The sequence below is a fragment of the Bombina bombina genome, chromosome 4 (assembly GCF_027579735.1).
Source record: "Bombina bombina isolate aBomBom1 chromosome 4, aBomBom1.pri, whole genome shotgun sequence".
In the NCBI taxonomy this organism is placed as follows: Eukaryota; Metazoa; Chordata; class Amphibia; order Anura; family Bombinatoridae; genus Bombina; species Bombina bombina.
The window spans coordinates 710398342-710420466 of NC_069502.1; the positions used below are offsets into that span (position 1 = coordinate 710398342).

The 22125-nt window shown below is 38.5% G+C and overlaps 1 protein-coding gene across 1 annotated transcript in view; it reads left to right on the top strand.

Moving 5' to 3' along the window:
* Positions 1 to 6193: 6193 nt before the first annotated feature.
* The window catches only part of SLC2A12 (solute carrier family 2 member 12), a 137939-nt gene continuing 122007 nt past the window's right edge, over positions 6194 to 22125 (top strand). The window contains exon 1 of the mRNA XM_053710905.1: positions 6194 to 6477. Coding sequence (XP_053566880.1) covers positions 6372 to 6477 — 106 coding nt within the window. The 5' untranslated portion in view covers positions 6194 to 6371. The remainder of the gene's footprint in view (positions 6478 to 22125) is intronic.

Genomic DNA, 22125 nt, shown 5'->3' on the forward strand with positions numbered 1-22125 from the left:
TTAAGGCTTGACTGCTCACTGGTTAATAAGCAGAACTCTGTTTTATCAGTGGGCTGTGACAAGCCTCACAATCATAAAAGCAAAACCTTTTTATTTATTAGTACATGAACATTCGCTGTACAAAAAAAAAGCAAATAAAAACCCTTCAATACATTTTAAAATATTCACTTTTAGTTGCAACAAAGAAAAAAAAATATGTTTGCGCCCCTTTAAACTTACATGTGGCTGTAGCTATCCATCTTAAAAATGCTCACTCTATTAATATAACTCACTTACTTGAAAGAGCAAAGGAAATTGAAACTAAACAGACTGGATGGTGTTCAAATAGCAGGCTTTAGATAAAATTCTATTTGATTTTCCAAGTAAATTTTTAAAAATTATAATAGACATAAGATATACAGTTCACCAGCTGTACAATGTTAAGGTTGACAGGTAAGGCCATGTGCCATAGAGTTTCTGCCATATCCCTTTTGATTAGATGTTTTACTTAAGGAAAGGATGATTTTGCCCCCACTTAGGACCAGATTGCGAGTGGAGCGCTAACAGTTACGTGCAAGCAATAAGGGGTTTATCGTGGATATTTGCACGCCGGCTTTTTTGCTCGTATTATAAGTTGAAAGTAAACAAGATCACTTGAGCGCAATTGAAGTTAACGCTCATCGAGTTAGCGCATCCTCAGAGCAGGCAAAAGGCTTTAACATTAAGATACATTCATATACATCTCTATAGAGACGATTTATTCTAGCTTTAGTTCTATCTCAGGAGTGCTGTTCTCTTCTCTCTCTTCAAATATATATATATATGTGTGTGTGTGTGTGTGTGTACATATGTATGTATATCATTATTTATGTATTCACAGACATATATATACACATATAAACACATAAATACATATGTATACATATATAAACATATATATATATATATATATATATATATATATATATATATATATATATATATATATATATATATATATATATATATATATATGTGTGCATTGGATGGAGCCCTTTGCAGTAAAGTAGATGAAAACATGTAAAAGCATGTTTATGCAATATTCATATATTCAATATTCAGATTTAATAAAGTGATATACTGTGTATTCCCTTAAATATTTCATATTCAAATGTTCTGCACATAGCAAAATATGGAATAAAGCAAAAACAAGGGGCGCCACATATTGTAATTTGTATCAGCAAGGATATGATAAAACTGTGTAAAATGAACTACTCACAAGGAGAGTTGCACCTTAAGCGAATGAGGTGCTAACAGGCAGGCTGACGTTCAGACCAGCAGTCAGTACGCTGGGGGTCTCAACCGTGAAACCCGTGGAATCTGGATAGCAACGTCAGAGGTTACAGCGTGGGTCCTCATGAAAAGACAACCAGGTGTGTGCTCCGGAGGCTGGAGTATTAACCCAAGGGCGGGTCACAAGCTACTGTCCGTGTTTAAAGACAGGATTTCCTTTATTGGTTTTGCAACACGTTTCTCGATCAGCACAGGACCATTTCATCAGGTATCTGATGATGCCTGATGAAACGGTCCTGTGCTGACCGAGAAACGCGTTGCAAAACCAATAAAGGAAATCCTGTTTTTTAAAAAACCACGACCCGGTTTACGTGGCAGTTTTATTTCCTGTTTGGGACACATGTAATGAACATTGTTTGCTGACATAGCAAGTGTCTTTAAACTTCATTTAAATTGATGAATGAGGTTGACGAACGTTATGCAGCTCAATTCTGGCACTGTGTGGAGGGAGACTATACAAGATGCAGGTCCAGCCTGCGTTAGTAAGCATGTTAGAGACTTGGATGAGAGCATACATATGGTATTGTAAGGTGTTGGTGGTAAATCTAGAGCTATCTGCAAGGGCAAATATACGTATCTAATGGTGAATATTGGTGTTTCCCTACTATCTGTTTGGTCCCCTATCAAAACACGTTACCTATCGTGTCTATAAATGTTGGAATGAGGTGTCTCAGATATCTCGGCCGCAGACACCTAAGCCATAGAAATATTCAGGGTAGTATGGGACAACATATTAAATTTTATTTACTATATAGGTTGTGTAAGGGAGTAAATATATATATATATAGACATGAGATCAATAAGTGATTAGCTGGATCCTTGTTGACACCTTGATATACTTTCTATTTCGGGCTAAAAAGATGGCCTCCAGAAGGGGCATTAATAACTAGGAGCTTTCAAAGGAAACTTACGCAATTATAAACAAATGGTAAGTACTATTGTCTAATACTGCAAAGGAAGAGGTGGTCATAAAATAATACAAAATTAGTGTAATAGTATCATCTCACTGGCAAATAGGGGTTATTAAGATAGCCCTTATTTAACTGATATCTTTTATAATAAACCTATATATTCTTATGCAAATTTTGTTAAATAACATGTCCTATGAACCAAACCAAAAATAACAACACAGGATCCACATAATTTTGCAGAAAAACAAAAAACAAAAAAAAAGTACCATAAAGTAAATGCCCACAATGTATATGTCTCCTATATTGTATAATCCTGTACAATTGAATCTGTACCTTTGATTGAAACAATCTTCTCATATTAATAGAAACCTTTACAATCGTTGATATATTAAGTCCAAGCTGATATTCTAAAAGAAACTAACTATATTAAAGTATCTGAAGGAGTTATTATCTGTAAGATCCGATTACTTTAAGTGGGATGCAACTGTCAATTTCCAACTATCCAAGGCTTCAGACCTGATGATCTTCATAAATAGGTCTCTTAAGTAAAGAAAGTGAATGTCCGGCTAGGGCTCTGATAGATGTATGCGGTCGCTGCCACCTGGGGTCCAATATCTTACCCCACACCGGTACTCCAGCATACTCTTTCACGCTGACTGCTTTGCTGTAGTTGCCGACTAGGACTTGTCAATGTGTACAGCCTATAACGCCATGAGAGAATAGCTAGTGTCAGTTTGTATAAATTTAGCTTAGTAGAAACTTCTCTCTCACCTAACCGCTTCTTCTGTGTGGCCCCAGGCCGGGCTGACATAAGTTGGAGATCCGCAGGGTCGCCTATACAGGCCGCAGACTGTATCCCTGCATAAAAGGACTCAGGGACATTTGAGAGATCGTACTCAGTCGGCGTATGTAGAGGCAAAAACCGGGAGGTTCTGTTCAATCCAGTCATCGGCAAGCTCACCCGAGCCTCAGAACACGGACTGCCAGCTGGTAAGCGTTTAGGCACCTTTCCTCCCGTCATGCAATCAGACCATGGCCATACTTGCTGGGTTCCACCTTGCGTCGCCGCGCCACAGGCCAATATAGTATGCGAGAGTTTCACATCACTCATACCGCTGCATGCATCTGTATTGAGCCAGCCAAAAACTCTAGGTGCCTGTGTCGGGTGCAGCGGTCATCTTGCGGCAGTCTGGGGCTCCTTAGATATAGTTTGTGAGGGCTGGTGTGCCGGTAATGGGTGATGAAATTTTTCGGGAGACAGACTTCCACACAGAGATGAAAATGCCAGGAGTTAGCTCACGGTCCAATCTCTGAAAGTGGGCACATAGCAAGTCTTTTACCCTCTTTTCCCAATCAGGCACCATGTTCCTGAACTTCCATGCGGGAGAAAAGACAGCAGCTTCTTTGTAGGCTAGTCGTTAGGCAGGCCTATATCCAGTTGTTTTCTGCACTGCACAATTATTATTAGGCTTCCCACTGGTTCTATACCTCTTCTTAGGAACTAGTGGTGTCCATAAAACAGACTTGTATTGGGCTAATGGTCAATTTAAAGGAAAATTATGATCAATTTCAGCAGAGCTGAAGTGAAGTGCGACCGTTCAGAGCCCAGGCTTGCTCCGCCCCCCAATTCATTCACATTCTAAACACTATATAGCAAAAGTATACAAAGTATTTCTTTCTTTCAAGTGCTATCTATACCTATGTATAATCCTGTGCCCAGAGGCAGAATTTTTTTTCACTTTCTGCGATATTTTGTAGTGAAAATTTTTCTGCAGGTTATTTTTAAATAAAATTCAATTTTAAATTAGGCAGTTACACTAAAGCACCAGTTCAGTTGCAATGTGGAGAGTAAAGCAATTTTACAGTTTTATAATATAGTGCAGTAGTTGATAATTAGCTGCAGACAAAAAAAGAAATTGTAAAATGTCTCTTGAATAAATTTGTTTTGTTTTCACTTGGTCTAACAAAGAAATGTAGTAATAAAAAGGTGCATTGCTCATACACATGTTTTACAGAAAGAAGTCACAGCTTTGCAGACTGGGAAAGGCTGGGGGCAGGTTTTAAAAAAATCTGAGAACCAGTTAACAATAAATGCACTTGTCTTTGCAGCATTACTGCATATTTGACTGTTCACTTCAAACAGCACTTTGCCGTGGATGCACTATATTAAGGAAAACTTAAACAGTGCAGCCAGAGCAAAGCTCTGTTTGAAGAGAACAGCCTGATGTGGAGCAGCGCTGCAAAGTTAAAGTGAATGTAAATTTTGATGATAAAGTGCCCGTTTTTTTAAAAAATTCGATTAAAAACATGGGCACTTTAATTCATCAAAATTTACATTTCACTTGTGTTGTGAAAATACCTTTTAATCTTGACAGCCGCTGCATCACATCCTCCACCCGTCGCAAAGCCTCTTCCTGGGTCTAAAATGAGGAATCTGGCTACCTCCAATCACGGTGTTTAATCAGACACTGATTCCCCCGGGGGAAGCCGTGATTGGAGGATGACGGATCGATAATTTCTGGCGTAGGAAGAGGCTTGCGATGACCAGGGAAAGCTGGAGCGGCTGTCAGGATTAAAAGGTAAGTATTTTCACAACACAAGTGAAATGTAAATTTTGATGAATTAAAGTGCCCCTGTTTTTAATCAAATTTTGAAAAAACAGGAACTTTATCATTTAAATTTACATTCACTTTAAAGCTCTAACAGTTCCTGCATGTGTTCTGTTCTTTCTGCAGAAATTATGCAATTTCTACGATGACATCTCAGATTACTTAATGTTCTGCCTTGAGGTTTATGTGTATATATATATATATATATATATATATATATAGGTATATTGGTATAGATATATATATATATATATATATATATATATATATATATATATATATATATATATATATATATATATATATATTGTAGCAAAAAACATGTAGAAATATGTATTTATGAATAAATAGAACATATTGTGCTATGTGAAGAACATTGGAATGTGAAATATAAATATTTTCATGTCGGGTTAGTGCACTGGAGAATATGCAATCGTGTTTGCGTGCCAGTAGGGTGTTAGTTTTTTTCAGATTTTTTTGCTCCATTGACTTTTATGGGGGAATAGGTTATCACGCTTGCAATATTGTAAGTCTGTCTTTTTACACCTGTTGGGTTAGCATGCGAGCGCTAACTTTTTACTTTCAACTTTTCATTCAAATGCAACCAACTGACACTATAGGAAGTTGTTTGAAATACATTTTTTTTATTATTATCAACAGACTGTTTTACATCCCTTTAATGATGATACTCTGCAGCTGTTTAATTTGCTATTAACAGCAATCATTTCTACTTTACAGTAATAAATATAATTGAAGTATAACCTTAATAGTACTCTTATGAACATATATAACTATTCCATTGGATTAGATTTGTATAACCTATGTATAGCTGATCTAGAGCAGCCAATGGCAACACATGTTACAAAGCTGTCAAACTACTTAAAATATTTGGCTATGTACTACTGTTTTTTTATTGGTTGAGCTGCTACTCACTCTGAGAGGAAATATATTCCAGAAATATTTCTAGCCCACTGTCAATGTCATGTTTTAAGGGGAATAATTAACTCTTGCAACTAGCATTAACAAACTTGAATTTCTAGTTATTTTAACTTTGAAAATGTTGGAAGATCCCAAATGCTGTTTTCACCCCCCCCCCCAAGACACTGCAACAATTTGTTTACTAAGAAATCTCACAAGAAAAGCAGCAATAATCACACATCATATGTATTGACTTGACATTAGGTAAATGAATGCTTCGTCTGGGAGATTTTGCAACACAATAATTGAAAAAAATAATAAAATAGTCAGCATAGGGGCCTAATGTCTAAAACTGCGTATGAAAACACAATATGCTGCTGGTTTCAGTCCCTCCCTCTTCTCTGTGATTGGTTGCTAAGAATAGTAGCTGCTGTGTCACTGAAGGGCAAAGGATTTTGAAGTAAAAGCAAAGTTTTTCTCACCAGTACTTTACTCCTGTCTCCTCTTTATCATATAATGCTATGCAAGATAAACTGGTTATCTGTAAAGGGAAGAACATCTTTCCCATAGAAATTTTGTTCCTCTTTATTTAGAATTGAACATTTCAAAAACCAAAGAAAAAATGCTGCCAGATTCCAACACAGAAGACCTTATACTACAGCAGCAAAACATCAGGGTATGTGCTACAGTTCCAACCGGCACCCACAGTCTGAGGCCAAAACAAACAGGTACAGTGTACAGAACGAAAATCAAGCATAAAGGAAACTTTTATTATTGCTATTCTGGTTTAACTAAAGCAATTGTTATTGCAGAAAATATATGCACTTTGTTACAGAAAGGTATGATGTGAAGCAGAGAAGGCAAGATAAATATATATATAGATAGATAGATAGATATACATATACATGCACACACATATATATATTTATAATTACACATACATATTTATACACACATATATATATATATATATATATATATATATATATATATATATATATGTTCAAATGTAGAGCGCACTCCCACCTAAGGAACAACTACCAGGGTGTAATGTAAAATAGAAAAAGGCATGCACTCTCTGAATTTGTGCAAAATAAGTGCTTTATTGGCACGTCAAAAAGCACTTATTTATATTATATATATACATATATATATTTATTTATACATACATATAAATACATATATATATATATATATACACACACACACATATATATTATTCTTTTTATATATATATATATATATATATATATATATATATATATATATATATATATATATATATATATATATATATATACACACACACACACATATATATTATTCTTTTTATATATATATATATATATATATATATATATATACACACACACACACATATATATTATTCTTTATATATATATATATATATATATATATACACACACACACATATATATTATTCTTTATATATATATATATATATATATATATATATATATACACACACACACATATATATTATTCTTTATATATATATATATATATATATATACACACACACACATATATATTATTCTTTATATATATATATATATATATATATATATATAAATATATATATATAAATAAATAAATCCTGTTTAAAATGAAAAAGGCAACAAACAGAGTGCACTAATGTAATGGAGGTAATGAATAAAAATAAATGCATCAGTTCCATTCCTTGAATGATAGTTGTGTAATGAATGTCTGTTTCTTTAACTTTCTATATTACAGTTGCCTGGTTTCATCTGCACTTTTTTTACAGTCAATCAGAGTTCATATTGCCCAAACCATTGGTGTTAATGTGAGAAGGTTTCTGGCCAAAGCCGCACTTTTTCATTAATTTTTTTTGGAAATTATTAGTAGCCCCCTCCCCTGCTACATTTACTGTGGAAGGCTCTGTGTCCCATCCTATTTATGGTTCCTGGAGATGCCTGATCTTAAAAATCTCTGTTTAGCATACATGCATATATAGGAGGGCGGCTTAAAACAGGTGTGCCCAAAAGTTAAATCAGAATTTACCAGTAGATCTCGAAGCACTAACTAGTGGATCACAAGACCGTTATATGATTTCCAATTCCCCTTGCAGCCATTAGTGAAAATATGAAACAAAATGTGCAAATGTGTTTTGTGGAAGTGTATAATTAACGCTGCATAAGCTGTTGGGGCTGTATAAATAACTGATAACGATGATCATGTCCTATTAACAATACTTATTTTTAAATGAGTATGTTGGGATTTAGAACAAAAATATTAATAAAATTTAGTGTGTGTTATGTGCCAGTGTAGATTTCTTTATATTAAGAATTCATGGACGAAGACCACACAGCAAATTAATAAAATTTAGAACCCATCTCACTAAAGTCTGGGAACCATTGTCCTATTGGATGGTCATTTTTAATATTATTGTTTATTTGTATAGTGCCACCCAATTCCATAATGCTGATTAGAATTAGGTCTCTTGGATAGAAAGTAAATATCAAGTCTATATAATTTATCAGTTCTGTGAAGATGTCCTCATGCAAACTAATCCAGAATTAATATTGAAGATGAGAGCTTATTAGAGAGGTATAAAACTATAAATAGGCATAAGTACATCATTTTGTCTACTGTTAATGCCTCTTCCTTTATAATCGAGCATCACATTGGCCTTACCTGCTGCACAACTGTATGGTTTTCCTAACTTAAAATGATCTAAAATAATAATTCTTAAGTGCTTGTGATGCTGTTACTAAAGTGCCAAACAGTCTATGACTGACTTTGGGGTTTTTGAATCCTAAATTGCACTTTGTGATGTTACAATGTGTCTCATTTGTCTATAACTTCAGTCACTATTTGTTTGTGTAGGTTTTCTTGGGACAGTGAGTAAAGTCAAAATGCAAGTGTCTGTAACATTCTATGGCAGCTGTGTTTGCAACTATGTATAACATTGCTATAAATATTGTTGCAAACACTGCTGCCAGATGGCTAAAGACACATGCACTCTCTTGAGTTCACCTAGGATTACTCTTTAACAAAGGATAACAAGAGAATTAAGTAAAATTGTAACAGTCTTAAGCTGAATTTTTTTTTTTTTTTTTTTTAAATGTTATGCTCTATACAAACCATTGACGTTTAATTTTGACTTTACTGTCCCAATGTCTTTTTAAACCTGAATTATAAAAAAAGTGAGATGCTAGAATCTCTCAAGCAGTTATTTACTTTCTAGTAAAGAATGTTTTAATACAAGCAACCCTCTATTTACTAAAGATGTGCAGGCCAAACATTTTTTATAACGAGTATTTGGGGAAATTGGTTTCCCTGAATATTTGTTGGCTGCAGTATTTGGTATTCGTTTTGTTATAAATCACGCATTTTACTTAAACATTTACATTCGTTTTCATTAAATTAATGTAAATGTTAAAAAAGAAAAAGGGGAAAAATTGACATGTATCTAAAATACTTACCTAAACGTGCTGAAGAGCGTGCTTACCCCCGCACTAACTGGAGGCATAGCACGCTCGGCTCCCGGTACGTGCACTAAAGTTAGTGCAGGCCTCAAGAGCCAACTGCACAAAGCCTCCAGTTATCGTCCTCTCCAGCACGTGTAGGTAAGTATTTTAGCATTTTTTAAGAAATCAAAGGAATACAGTATTGCTGAATTCGGTAATATTCTTTAATTTTCGTCCATTTTTTTCTGTGCATTCTTTCGGATATTTGTTAACTTAAAGGGACAGTCAACTCCAAACTTGTTATTTTTAAAAAATATAGATAATCCATTTATTACTCATTCAACAGTTTTGCATAACCAACAATGTTATATTAATATACTTTTTACCTCTGTGATTACCTTGTATCTAAGCCTCTTCTGACAGCCCCCTAATCATATGACTTTTTATTTATTATCTATTGACCTACATTTTAGCCAATTAGGGCTGTGCTGTGCACAACTTCATGGGAGTGAACACAATGTTATCTATATGGACCACATGAACTAGCAGTCTCCTGTTGAGAAAAGCGAATACAAAAATCATGTGATAAGAGGCTGTCTGTAGTGGCTTATACAGAAATTTAGAGGTTTAAATGTTATAAAGTATATTAATCTAGCGATGTTGGTTGTGCAAAGCTGGGGAATGGGTAGTAACTATGGCATTAACTATCTTTTCCATCTTAATGGGAGGAGAGTCCACTGCTTCATTCATTACTTTTGGGAATTAAGAACCTGGCCACCAGGAGGAGGCAAAGACACCACAGCCAAAGGCTTAAATACCTCCCCCACTCCACTCATCCCCCAGTCATTCTTTGCCTTTCGTCACAGGAGGTTGGCATAGAAATGTCGGAAGATTCGGAGTGATCTCTTATGGAGGGTAGTACTCTTTGCAATGGGACTGGAGTTTTAAGTAGTCCTGTCAGCCTCTTAGTGAGAGCATGGATGAAAGTTAGAGTCCGGAGATGCAGGGATAGTCTTTCTGCGAAACCATCCCGACTCAGATTAACAGCTCCATAAGCAATCAGCGTCGACGAGTTTTGCTGCCTGCTTTCTGCTCTCAAGTCCATGTCAGGAGCGATGCTACTAACCTGTCACACTTGAAAGGCTGTGATCCTGTTCCACGGCATAGATTCTGGTAAGATCGTTTCATTTTTTATACATGTATGATAACGCTAGAAGACAGGGTCACAGAGTGACTCCTTTTATCTGTATAGAATCAAGGGTTAATATCTCCTGAGGAGGATTATTGAACAGGGGGGAATAATATTATATGTTTATTTGCTTTTATGCTGCTTTATGTGTGAGATGTTATGGGCTCATAGGCTATTATTGAATATACAGGTTTCACTTTCACTTTGAGAGCCATGCAGCTTGCAAGCTTGGCACGCTTTTTCTAATAGCAGGGATGGTCCTGCATTGTGCACCATGTGATTCTTCCCTCTTTCCTGACCGGGTGTCTATCAGAGAGGAGTCCTAACTCTCTGTACTGTCTGGGTCATGGGAGGTGGTGAGTGCCCCAGCTATTGGGATATAAAGGTGCAGTTTTTTGAATAAAATAATGTTTTATTTCTATAGTTCTCTGGTTATTGCACTAGCAATGGAGGATTCCGTTACTTAGAGAGTAATTCCTGTTTATATTGTGAGGAGGCCTTAGAACCGCCCCCTTAATTATGTTCCATATGCCTTAATAATTTGATAATATCAAACATGTTTGATACCACTGAGCTGTCCACCTCTGAGGAGTTGTCCTCCAGTGAGGTGCATACCTTACATGCTTATCCCTCTACACATGCAGTTTCCCATAGCATTGCTGATCCTCCATCTGGAGGGTGCCATTTTTTCACCAGACATTACTGCGCAGCTCAGACGGCGGTGTCTGCGGCCTTTAATGCTTTACCTCGCCCTGTTAATCGCAAGGGAAAGGTTACATATTGCACTCCTACTCAGAGTACATCAGATAATTTATTGGATTTAACTGATAAGGTTATCAGAGGATGAAGTTCTTTCTGAGACTTCAGAGTATTAACATTCTGGGTTGAAGTCTGCTGACTCTAAACCTCCGGCTGCAGAGAAGCCAGACTTTAGTTTTAGGAATTTGCTCTTTCTTCTAAAGGAAGTTTTTTGGCGAATTCAGTTGTTCCACAGGCCAAATTGCCTGAGGAACCTTTGATTCCTAAATTGGATAGAGTTTGAGGACAGGGTGATACCTTATCCTTCCCTGCTCCTGTTAGAGGGCAAACATTATTAAGAATGAATGGGACTGGATTGTTCCTCTCTTCTCCCTTTAACAAATCATTCCCAGTCCTGGACTCTCAATGGAATTGTGCTGTCCATCCCTAAAAGGGGATGGCGCTATCTTTACCCTTGCTAAACGTATTACTATCCCGTTTGAGGATAGCTCTTTGTATTAGGAGCCCATGAATAAAGGATGGAAACTCTGTTAAGAAAGTTGTTTCAACATACGGGATATTTTTTTCAACCGGAGGTGGCCGTTGCCGCAGTTACTGGAGAAACTACCTTTCTGGTGTGACTCCTTATAGGATTGATCAGGGTGGAGAGGTCCCCTCGACATTACTCAGGAAAGATTTACGGCCTTGAGAGTTGCTAATTCTTTTATCTGTGATGCTATTAGGCAGATTATTTGCCTAAATGCTAAGGCTTCAGCTTTTTCTGTTCAGGCCCATCGGGCTCTGGCTGAAGTCATGGTCTGCGGATATGACTTCTAAGTCTAGACTTCTTTCCCTCCCCTTTAAGGGAATGATTTTGTTTGGTCTAGGCCTGGACTCAATTATCTCCATGGTCACAGGGGGCAAGGGTGCCCTTCTACCGCAAGAGAATATGAATGAGTCTAAGGGCCAATTTTCGCTCTTTTCATTTTGATAACGCCCTTATCAGCAGTCCTCCGCTAAGCCTGAGCAAACCAAGAACTCTTGGAAGCCGGCTCAGTCCTGGAATAAGTCCAAGCAGAGCAAGAAGCCTGCTGAGTCTAAGTCGGCATGAACAGGCAGTCCCCGGTCCTACTTCTGGATTGTGTAGGGGCCAGACTGTCACTCGTTTCAGTCGCTTGTTTCAGGGACATGCAGGATCCATGGGTCCTGGAGGTCATAACTGAGGGTTACAAGATAGGTTTCAAGTCTCAGCCGCAGAAGGGCAGTTCCTCCTCTGTCTCCTGTCTTCCTGACCAGAAAGGAGGGAAGCCATTTTGGGGTGTGTACGGGATCTGTCCTCTTTGGAGTTATTGTCCCGGTGCCTATCGCAGTGAGAGGTTTGGGATAGTATTCAAACCTTTTCGTGGTTCCAAAGAAGGAGGGATCTTTCCATCCGATTTGGACCTGAAGTGCTTAAACAAGTTTTGAAATGTCCCCTCATTCAAGAGGGAGACAATAGGTCCATTCTTCCCCTCATTCGAGAAGGGCAGTTCATGACCACTATAGATTTTAAGGAGGCTCCCTTCACATACCAATTCTCAAGGACCACTTCCCTAAGGTTTGCGTTCCTGGACCAGCCTTTCCAGTTTATTGATCTTCTGTTTGGTCTAGCTGTTATAGTGGTGAGCATAGCTGCTTTCCAAGTAGTTGACCCTGGTTTGATTCCCGGCCAATGCAGCATTCTCCAACAAGTTTTTCAGAGAGTGGACCATTTGGAATCTCTCCTGTCTTCTTTGATCCAATGGATGGAAGATAAATCTAGAGAGAGTTCTCTTGTATCAAGTACCAGAGTAGAATTCTCGGGTACTATAATAGTCTCCATAGACATGAGAATATTAAAACAAACCAGACACATTGCAGGCTAGCTTCAACATGTCTTTCCCTCCAGACCTCCTTAAGGCCATCAGTGGCTTGGTGTATGGAGGTGATTGGTCTCATGGTGTCCAGCATGGACATCATTTCTTTGTCAGGTTTCACCTCAGACTGTTGCAACTGCGCATGCTGAAGCAGTGGAACGGTGATCATTGGATCTGTCTCAACAGATTTCTCTAGACAACCGATCGAGAGAATTGCTCTCTTGGTGTTTTTGTCCGGATCCCTTGTCCCAAGGGATGTCTGTCTCAAGACCATCCTGGGTAATGTGACTACGGTTGCGAGTCTGTCAGGATGAGGAGCTGTTTGGGGTGCCAGGAAGGCACAGGGCCTATGGACTCAGGAGGAAAAGCTACTTCCCAATCACATTTTGGATCTTCGGGCATTATACAATGCTCTGAAGGCTTGGCCTCTGCTGGGTTCATCCCAGTTTATCAGATTCCAATCAGACAATATATCCTCAGTGGATTACATCAACCATCAGGGGGGAACGAGAAGCTCCCTAGCTATGAGGGAAGTATCTCGGATTCTGGAGTGGGTGGAGACCCACATGTGTTTGCTGTCAGCGATCCACATTCCGGGTGTGGATAACTGGGAAGCAGATTTCCTCAGCAGACAATATGTTAATCCGGGGGATTGGTCTCTCCATCCCGAGTGTTTGTGGAAATTTACAAGAGGAAGATCTTATGAGGTTCAATCTAATTTATCTTTCATGGCCATTACCACTACTTCATGGTGTAATGGCTTGAATCAAGCAGGCGTCAGTGATACTGATAGCTCCGTCTTGGCCACGAAGGATATGGTTCGCGGACTAGTGGGGATGTCGTTATCTCCTCCGTGGAAGTTACCTTGTCGCAGGGATCTGCTGACCAAGGTCTCTTGTTCATCTATGTCTAGATCTTGGAGGCTGACTGTGTGGAGATTGAACGCTTAGTCCTAGCCAAGAGAGGGTTTTCTTAGAGTGTTATTTATACTCTCATACAAGTTCATAGCTGGTAGCTTGTCGCAGCTATCATAAGGTGTGGAGGACCTACTTATTCTGTTCTCCAGGATGACCTGGAGAAGGACTTTTCTGCATGTTCCCTGAGGGGACAGTTTTCAACCCTGTTTGTGTTACTGCACAAGAGGTTCACTGAGCCTCCTGATGTGCAGACACTTGTAAAGGCTCTGCTAGTATCAGACCTGTGTTTAGATCTATTGCTCCTCTTTGGATTTTAAATCTTGTTCTTTAGGTTTTGCACAGGCTCCGTTGGAGCCTATGCATGAAGTAGACTTAAAATTATTGTCTTGGAAGGTTCCTTTTCTACGGGCTATTGCTTCTGTGCGTAGAGTATCTGTGATTACTGCCTTGCATTGCGTCCCTCCTTATCTGGCTTTCCATGCTGATAAGGCTGTTCTACGAACCAAGTTAGGTTTCTTCCTAAGATTGTGTCAATTCACAACATCAATGAAGAGATTGTGGTTCCTTTCAACGTAATTCTGGATCTGGTTTGTGCCTTGAAGTCCTATCTTCATGCCACGTCGGGAATTTAGACAAACTTCTTTCTCTGTTTGTTCTCTTTCTGGGAAGCATGCGGGTCAGAGGGCCTTTTTGACTTCCTTATTTTTTTGGCTGAGGAGTGTCCTCCGTTTCGCATTTAGACAGCGGTACATAAACCTCCTCTGTGGATTACGGCTCATTCAACTAGAGCTGTGGCCTCTTCATGGGCCTTTAAGAACGACGCCTCTATGGAGCAGATTTGTAGTGTGGCTACTTGGTCCTCTTTACATACTTTGGCAACCTTTTATAAATTTGATGTTTTTGCTTCGGTGGAAGCAGCTTTTGGCAGAATGACTGGGGGATGAGGGGAGTGGGGGAAGTATTTAAGCCTTTGGCTGGGGTGTCTTTGCTTCCTCCTAGTGGCCTGGTTATTAATTCCCACAAGTAATGAATAAAGCAGTGGACAGTAGCCTTAAACAGACAGTCTACTCCAGAATTATTATTGTTTAAAAAGATAGATAATCCCTTTATTACCCATTCCCCAATTTTGCATAGCCAACACTGTTATAGTAATACACTTTTTACCTCTGTGATTACCTTGTATATAAGCCTCTGCAGACTCCCCCTTATCTCGGCTCTTTTGACAGACTTGCATTTTAGCCAATCAGTGCTGACTCTTAAATAACTACACGGGAGTGAGCACAATATTATCTATATGGCACACATGAATTAGCACTGTCTAACTGTGAAAAACTGTCAAAATGCACTGAGATAGGAGGTGTTTTTTTACAGTTTAGAAATCAGTTTGAACCTACCTAGGTTTAGCTTTTAGCAAAGAATACCAAGATAACAAAGCAAATTTGATGATAAAATTAAATTGTTTTTTTTAAATTGCATGCGCTATCTGAATCATGAAAGTTTAATTTTGACTAGACTGTCCCTTTCATATAGCTGTATGCATGGCATCTAATCAGTATTCAAACAGCTAAATGAAAATACAAAACCTTTTAGGTGGCCTCATAGGACATCAGGAGAGTGCACTTGTGTTTAGCAGTCTATGGCAGCAGTATTTGTAACTTTTTATAACATTTTTAAAAACAATGTTGCAAACACCTCTTCCATAGACTGCTAAAGACCCGTGCACTCTCCTGAAGTCCTATGAGCCCACCTAGGTCTACTCTTCAACAAATAATTACAAGAGATCAAATTCAAATTTGATAATCAAAGTATTTCAGAAAGTTGTTTAAATTTGCATGCTCCCTCTAGACCATGAAAGTTTAAATTTACTGTCCCTTTAACATTCATGGTTGTGTGAGGTAAGAGTTAACCAAAGCTCTGAAGTTGCGGTAACCCGACGCACGTTAAATTCAATTGCGCTCAAGCAAATGTGTTTACTTTCAACTCGTAATATGCACACTACTTCCGACAAGAGCAAAGAGCCGCAATATACCCCTTATCACTTGTGTGCAACAGTTAGAGCTCCAATCATAATCTATCTCTATATACCAGGTGATAAATGAGTTTAAAAAATAGGTTTTATTATATTTTAGCTCTTGAAGCAGAAAAAGGGCAGTACCAGTGTATGAAAAAAAAATTTTTTTTATAAGGATGTACAGAAAAAGTAATGTACAGTTTATGGTCTTTATTTATCATTGGTCTTGCGGACCTGATCCGACAGTGCGGATCAGGTCCGCAAGACCTCGCTAAATGCGGAGAGCAATACGCTCTCCGCATTTAACATTGCACCAGAAGCTTACAAGAGCTGCTGGTGCAACGCCGCCCCCTGCTGACTCGCGGCCAATCGGCCACCAGCAGGGGGGTGTCAATCAACCCGATCGTACTCGATCGGGTTGATTTCCGGCGATGTCTGTCCGCCTGCTCAGAGCAGGCGGACAGGGTTCTTTAGACCGCTGCTTCATAACTTGTGTTTCTGGCGAGTCTGAAGGCTCGCCAGAAACACGGACCCACAAGCTCTGTACGGAGCTTGATAAATATGGGCCCATACCTTTATTAGCTATCGGGTAATTGTATCCACTATTAGTTAGATTTTAAAGCTATTACCTGTACATGGCTTTTGTTATTTTCTTGCAAAAAGGATTTTTATTTTTTAGCCTGCAGTGTTCTGTGAGTCCCAAGTAGTATTTTTACTGTGTGTTTAACCCCTTTACAGGTATTTAACAAACAGTAGTGCAGAGCTGATTAGTATTAAAATTACGCTCTCTAATATAAATAGATTTAATTGATTAGCAAACACAGCTGAATTAATATGGACCATGGAAATGAATATGCATCATGGAAATGGCACACAACATCTGAGATTATTTTAAGAAAACACATTCCTGCTATAAGGTGCACCAGATATGGAGTTAACATTAGTTTGAACATGTGTATGGTGTTGTAAGCTTTTACCCTCCTGCAGCTTACACATTTTTCGTATCCCCTTGCCTCTTATAAAGTAAAACAATGCATTGGTTTTCATTCCTCTGTGCCAGATCAGTAGTTAACTTGTTGCCATTTTTTAATAATGATATTTTCAATATGCTGAAATATCTCTGGCATTATCCTTTTATACTTAAAAGGACATAAAACACCTTGCAATTACTTTGCTGAAGCTTTGCAATTTATTAACATACACGTTGTATGTAAACACTTTCTGAATGTGTTAACACCTTGGGCCCCATTACATATATATATGTGGCTCTATATATAGGATACCAAAACCGTGCAAAAACGTGTTTTTGCACGGTTTTGGTATCCTTTTTTTTTATTTTTTTTTTATATATATTTATTTTAAATCCAGCACAGTGTACAATCAAATAAATCAAACCTTTTATGCCACACAGGGCAGGGTAAAGCATGTTATAAAGCAAAAACATAACAAAATAACATAACATATATACTTTCTCACAATTGATTAATCATCTCAATGAGGGCAATATTTGTGCACTGAGCTGGGTTTTTTCTGTTTTCATTACATCAAAAAACAAAAGGAAACACTCACATCTTAACTGTCCCTTAAATGAGTTAAGGATGGGATATTGAACAATAATTTTCTCATACCTATTCTCTTCTATATTAAGGATATGTTAAACGTTCTGTCCTGCAGTATCCACTAAGCTTGTGGCAAGATCATCAAGAAACATCCAACTCTATTGGAATGGATGAAAATACAAGTTATAATCCTAAATGTATAACTTGTATTTTCATCCAGTTTTGGTATCCTATATGCAGCGCCACATATAAATACGACACGTATATTTCACCCGTTACTCCCATAGGCTAACATGGGACTGCGTCGTAAATCGGTATCCAATTTCCAGCGCAAGTACTTAAGTGGTGAAAATGGAGAAATCTTACTCCATTTTTACCTTGCCATAAAAGGCAGCCGTAGCAAGCCTTGCGCTGAGTATGGGAGCACCGTAACTCCCGAAAATTCCTGCAAAAATAAACTAACACCAAACGCATGTGCAATGTCTATCTACCTGTCAACCGCAATCCCCCACCGAAATAACTAATAAAGTGTATTAACCCCTATATCCGCCATCAAACCCACACCGCAAGTAATAACTAAACTATTAACCCCTAAATCCGCCAACCCCAACATCGCAAACTACCTATTAAAACTATTAACCCCTAATCCGCCATTAACCCACAACGCAATAAACCCATTAAAACTATTAACCCCTAAACCGCCAAAGCCCACAATGCAATAAACATATTAAAGTATTAACCCCTAAACCGCCAAAGCCCACAATGCAATAAACCTAACCCCCCTAACCTAACCCCTCTAACCTAACACCCCCTAAATGAACCCAAATTACCTAATTTACAAAATACTAAAGTTGCTATTAAATTAAAAAAAACCTAACACTACTTTAAAAAAACAAATAAACTAAGTATAAATTAAAGGGACAGTCTAATAAAAATTCTGAAGTAGACTGTCCCTTTAAGCTACAATGACAGAAAATAAAAAAAATCTAAGATTACAGAAAATAAAAAAGAAAATTACCAAATTTTAAAAAATTATACCTAATCCCTATGAAAATATAAAAGCCCCTCCCCCAAAATAAAAACACCCCCTACTCTAATAAACTACCAGTATCCCTTAAAAGGGCTTTTTGCAGGGCATTGCCAAGATAATAAAACCCCCCAAAAACCCCTAAGTCTAAGCCCCAGGTTGCTACTCACTGTTCCTGAAGTCCGGCAGAGAAGGTCCTGTTCCAGGAGGTGAATTCTTCTTCCAAGCTGCAACCTCTTCTTTCTTCTTCCAGGAACCAGACAGAGCAAAGGGCAGAGCTGAAGACCGATGACCGCGGAGCTGAAGATAGGCGACCCTGAAACTGAAGACCGGCGACCGCGGAGCCATGGAGCGTGGAGGATCCTCTTCATACGATCTCCGCCGTACACTGAATAGGAATTCAAGGTACGCGATTAAAAATGGTGTCCCTTGAATTCCTATTGGCTGATTTGAGCCTTCAAATTCAAATCAGCCAATAGGATGAAAGCTACTGAAATTCTATTGGCTGATTTGAATAGCCAATATAATTTCAGTAGCTCTTATCCTATTAGCTGATTTGTATTTGAAGGCTCAAATCAGCCAATAGGAATTCAAGGGACGCCATTTTTAATTGCGTACCTTGAATTCCTATTCAGTGTACGGCGGAGATCGTATGAAGATGATCCTCCATGCTCCATCGCTCTGCGGTCACCGGTCTTCAATTCCAGGGTCGCTGGTCTTCAACTCCATGGTCATCGATCTTCAACTACGCCCTCCACTCCGCGCCGGCTGGTTCCTGAAAGAATAAAGAAGAGGTTGCCTCTTGGAAGAAGACTTTACTGCCTGGAACAGGACCTTCTCTGCCGGACATCAGGAGAGGTTAGTACCACTTGGGGGTTAGACTTTTTTTGGGGGGGGTTTCTTTTATTTAGATTAGGGATGGGCATTTCTTAAAAGAGTTGTTAATCTTAATGCCCTTTTAAGGGCAGCAAAAGAGCTAAATGTCCTTTTAAGGGCAATGCCCATACAAATGCCCTTTTCAGGGCAACAGGTAGTTTAGTTTTTTTTAGTGTTAGGTGCTTTTATTTTGGGGGGTTTGGTGGGTGGGGGGGGTTGACTTTTAGGGGGGACTTAGACTCTTTTGTGTAAAAGAGCTGTTTATCTTGGGGCATTGCCCTGCAAAAAGCCCTTTTAAGGGCTATTGGTAGTTTATCATTAGATTAGGGTGTGTTTTTATTTTGGGAGGGCTTTTTTATTTTCATAGGGATTAGGTATAATTATTTAATTATTGGCAATTCTCTTTTTAATTTTATGAAAATTTAGCTTTATTATTTTCTGTAATTTTAGATTATTTTATACTTAGTTTTTTTAATTTTTAAAGTAATGCTAGGTTTTTTTAATTGTAATTTAGTTTTAGTTTAATTCATGTAATGGGGTTAGTTTAGGGGGTAATAGCACAAAAGTAAGACCAGCACACCTGAACTCATCAAAGATCCATAGATATCATGGTAGGTGCAATCATACAGAGTCCAATCCCATAGACTCCAAATAAGTATCCAAAGGCAAGTGATGATGCACTCAATGAAGTGAAAGGACTTTTATTAAAGTGAACATCAAAGTTTCGGGGCTACTGCCCCTTTGTCAAGCTAAAAATACAATGCAAAGCTAATAAAACAAGGACCAATAGGAACACATATGGAAGGCGGAGTTACACAGGGGAAGCAAAGCTTTTCTCATACATAGTAACATTCATTTAATTAACCCCATGTTGCCAAAAATGGAATCCTAAAGGGCCAAGATTAAAAACATCATATAAGAGGGGACATATATATAAGTAAATACATAGCCATCTATGAAAGAAAGAGAGATAAATAGAGAAACATGATAATTAAATCATAGTAATGGGTTGAGATCAAACCCAAACAGTGTCATTCAAGGGGGTGAAATTTGTCATCCCTACTCCGGGTATAAATTTAAAATACCGGGTTTTTTTACCTGTAATTCATCCTATGTTGTATACTCCCTCAAATGTCCATGTGGGCTGTTATATATATAGAGGAGACCACCCAAAGGGTAAGGGACCGTATAGGACAACACAAGTCCACCATCAGAAATGACAGTACTAAAGATCTCCCTGTGCCTGCTCACTTTTTACAAATGGGACATCAAGCAAACCAACTTCGTTTTATGGTACTACAGGGAGTGTAGAATTATTAGGCAAATGAGTATTTTGACCACATCATCCTCTTTATGCATGTTGTCTTACTCCAAGCTGTATAGGCTTGAAAGCCTACTACCAATTAAGCATATTAGGTGATGTGCATCTCTGTAATGAGAAGGGGTGTGGTCTAATGACATCAACACCCTATATCAGGTGTGCATAATTATTAGGCAACTTCCTTTCCTTTGGCAAAATGGGTCAAAAGAAGGACTTGACAGGCTCAGAAAAGTCAAAAATAGTGAGATATCTTGCAGAGGGATGCAGCACTCTTAAAATTGCAAAGCTTCTGAAGCGTGATCATCGAACAATCAAGCGTTTCATTCAAAATAGTCAACAGGGTCGCAAGAAGCGTGTGGAAAAACCAAGGCGCAAAATAACTGCCCATGAACTGAGAAAAGTCAAGCGTGCAGCTGCCAAGATGCCACTTGCCACCAGTTTGGCCATATTTCAGAGCTGCAACATCACTGGAGTGCCCAAAAGCACAAGGTGTGCAATACTCAGAGACATGGCCAAGGTAAGAAAGGCTGAAAGACGACCACCACTGAACAAGACACACAAGCTGAAACGTCAAGACTGGGCCAAGAAATATCTCAAGACTGATTTTTCTAAGGTTTTATGGACTGATGAAATGAGAGTGAGTCTTGATGGGCCAGATGGATGGGCCCGTGGCTGGATTGGTAAAGGGCAGAGAGCTCCAGTCCGACTCAGACGCCAGCAAGGTGGAGGTGGAGTACTGGTTTGGGCTGGTATCATCAAAGATGAGCTTGTGGGGCCTTTTCGGGTTGAGGATGGAGTCAAGCTCAACTCCCAGTCCTACTGCCAGTTTCTGGAAGACACCTTCTTCAAGCAGTGGTACAGGAAGAAGTCTGCATCCTTCAAGAAAAACATGATTTTCATGCAGGACAATGCTCCATCACACGCGTCCAAGTACTCCACAGCGTGGCTGGCAAGAAAGGGTATAAAAGAAGAAAATCTAATGACATGGCCTCCTTGTTCACCTGATCTGAACCCCATTGAGAACCTGTGGTCCATCATCAAATGTGAGATTTACAAGGAGGGAAAACAGTACACCTCTCTGAACAGTGTATGGGAGGCTGTGGTTGCTGCTGCACGCAATGTTGATGGTGAACAGATCAAAACACTGACAGAATCCATGGATGGCAGGCTTTTGAGTGTCCTTGCAAAGAAAGGTGGCTATATTGGTCACTGATTTGTTTTTGTTTTGTTTTTGAATGTCAGAAATGTATATTTGTGAATGTTGAGATGTTATATTGGTTTCACTGGTAAAAATTAATAATTGAAATGGGTATATATTTGTTTTTTGTTAATTTGCCTAATAATTATGCACAGTAATAGTCACCTGCACACACAGATATCCCCCTAAAATA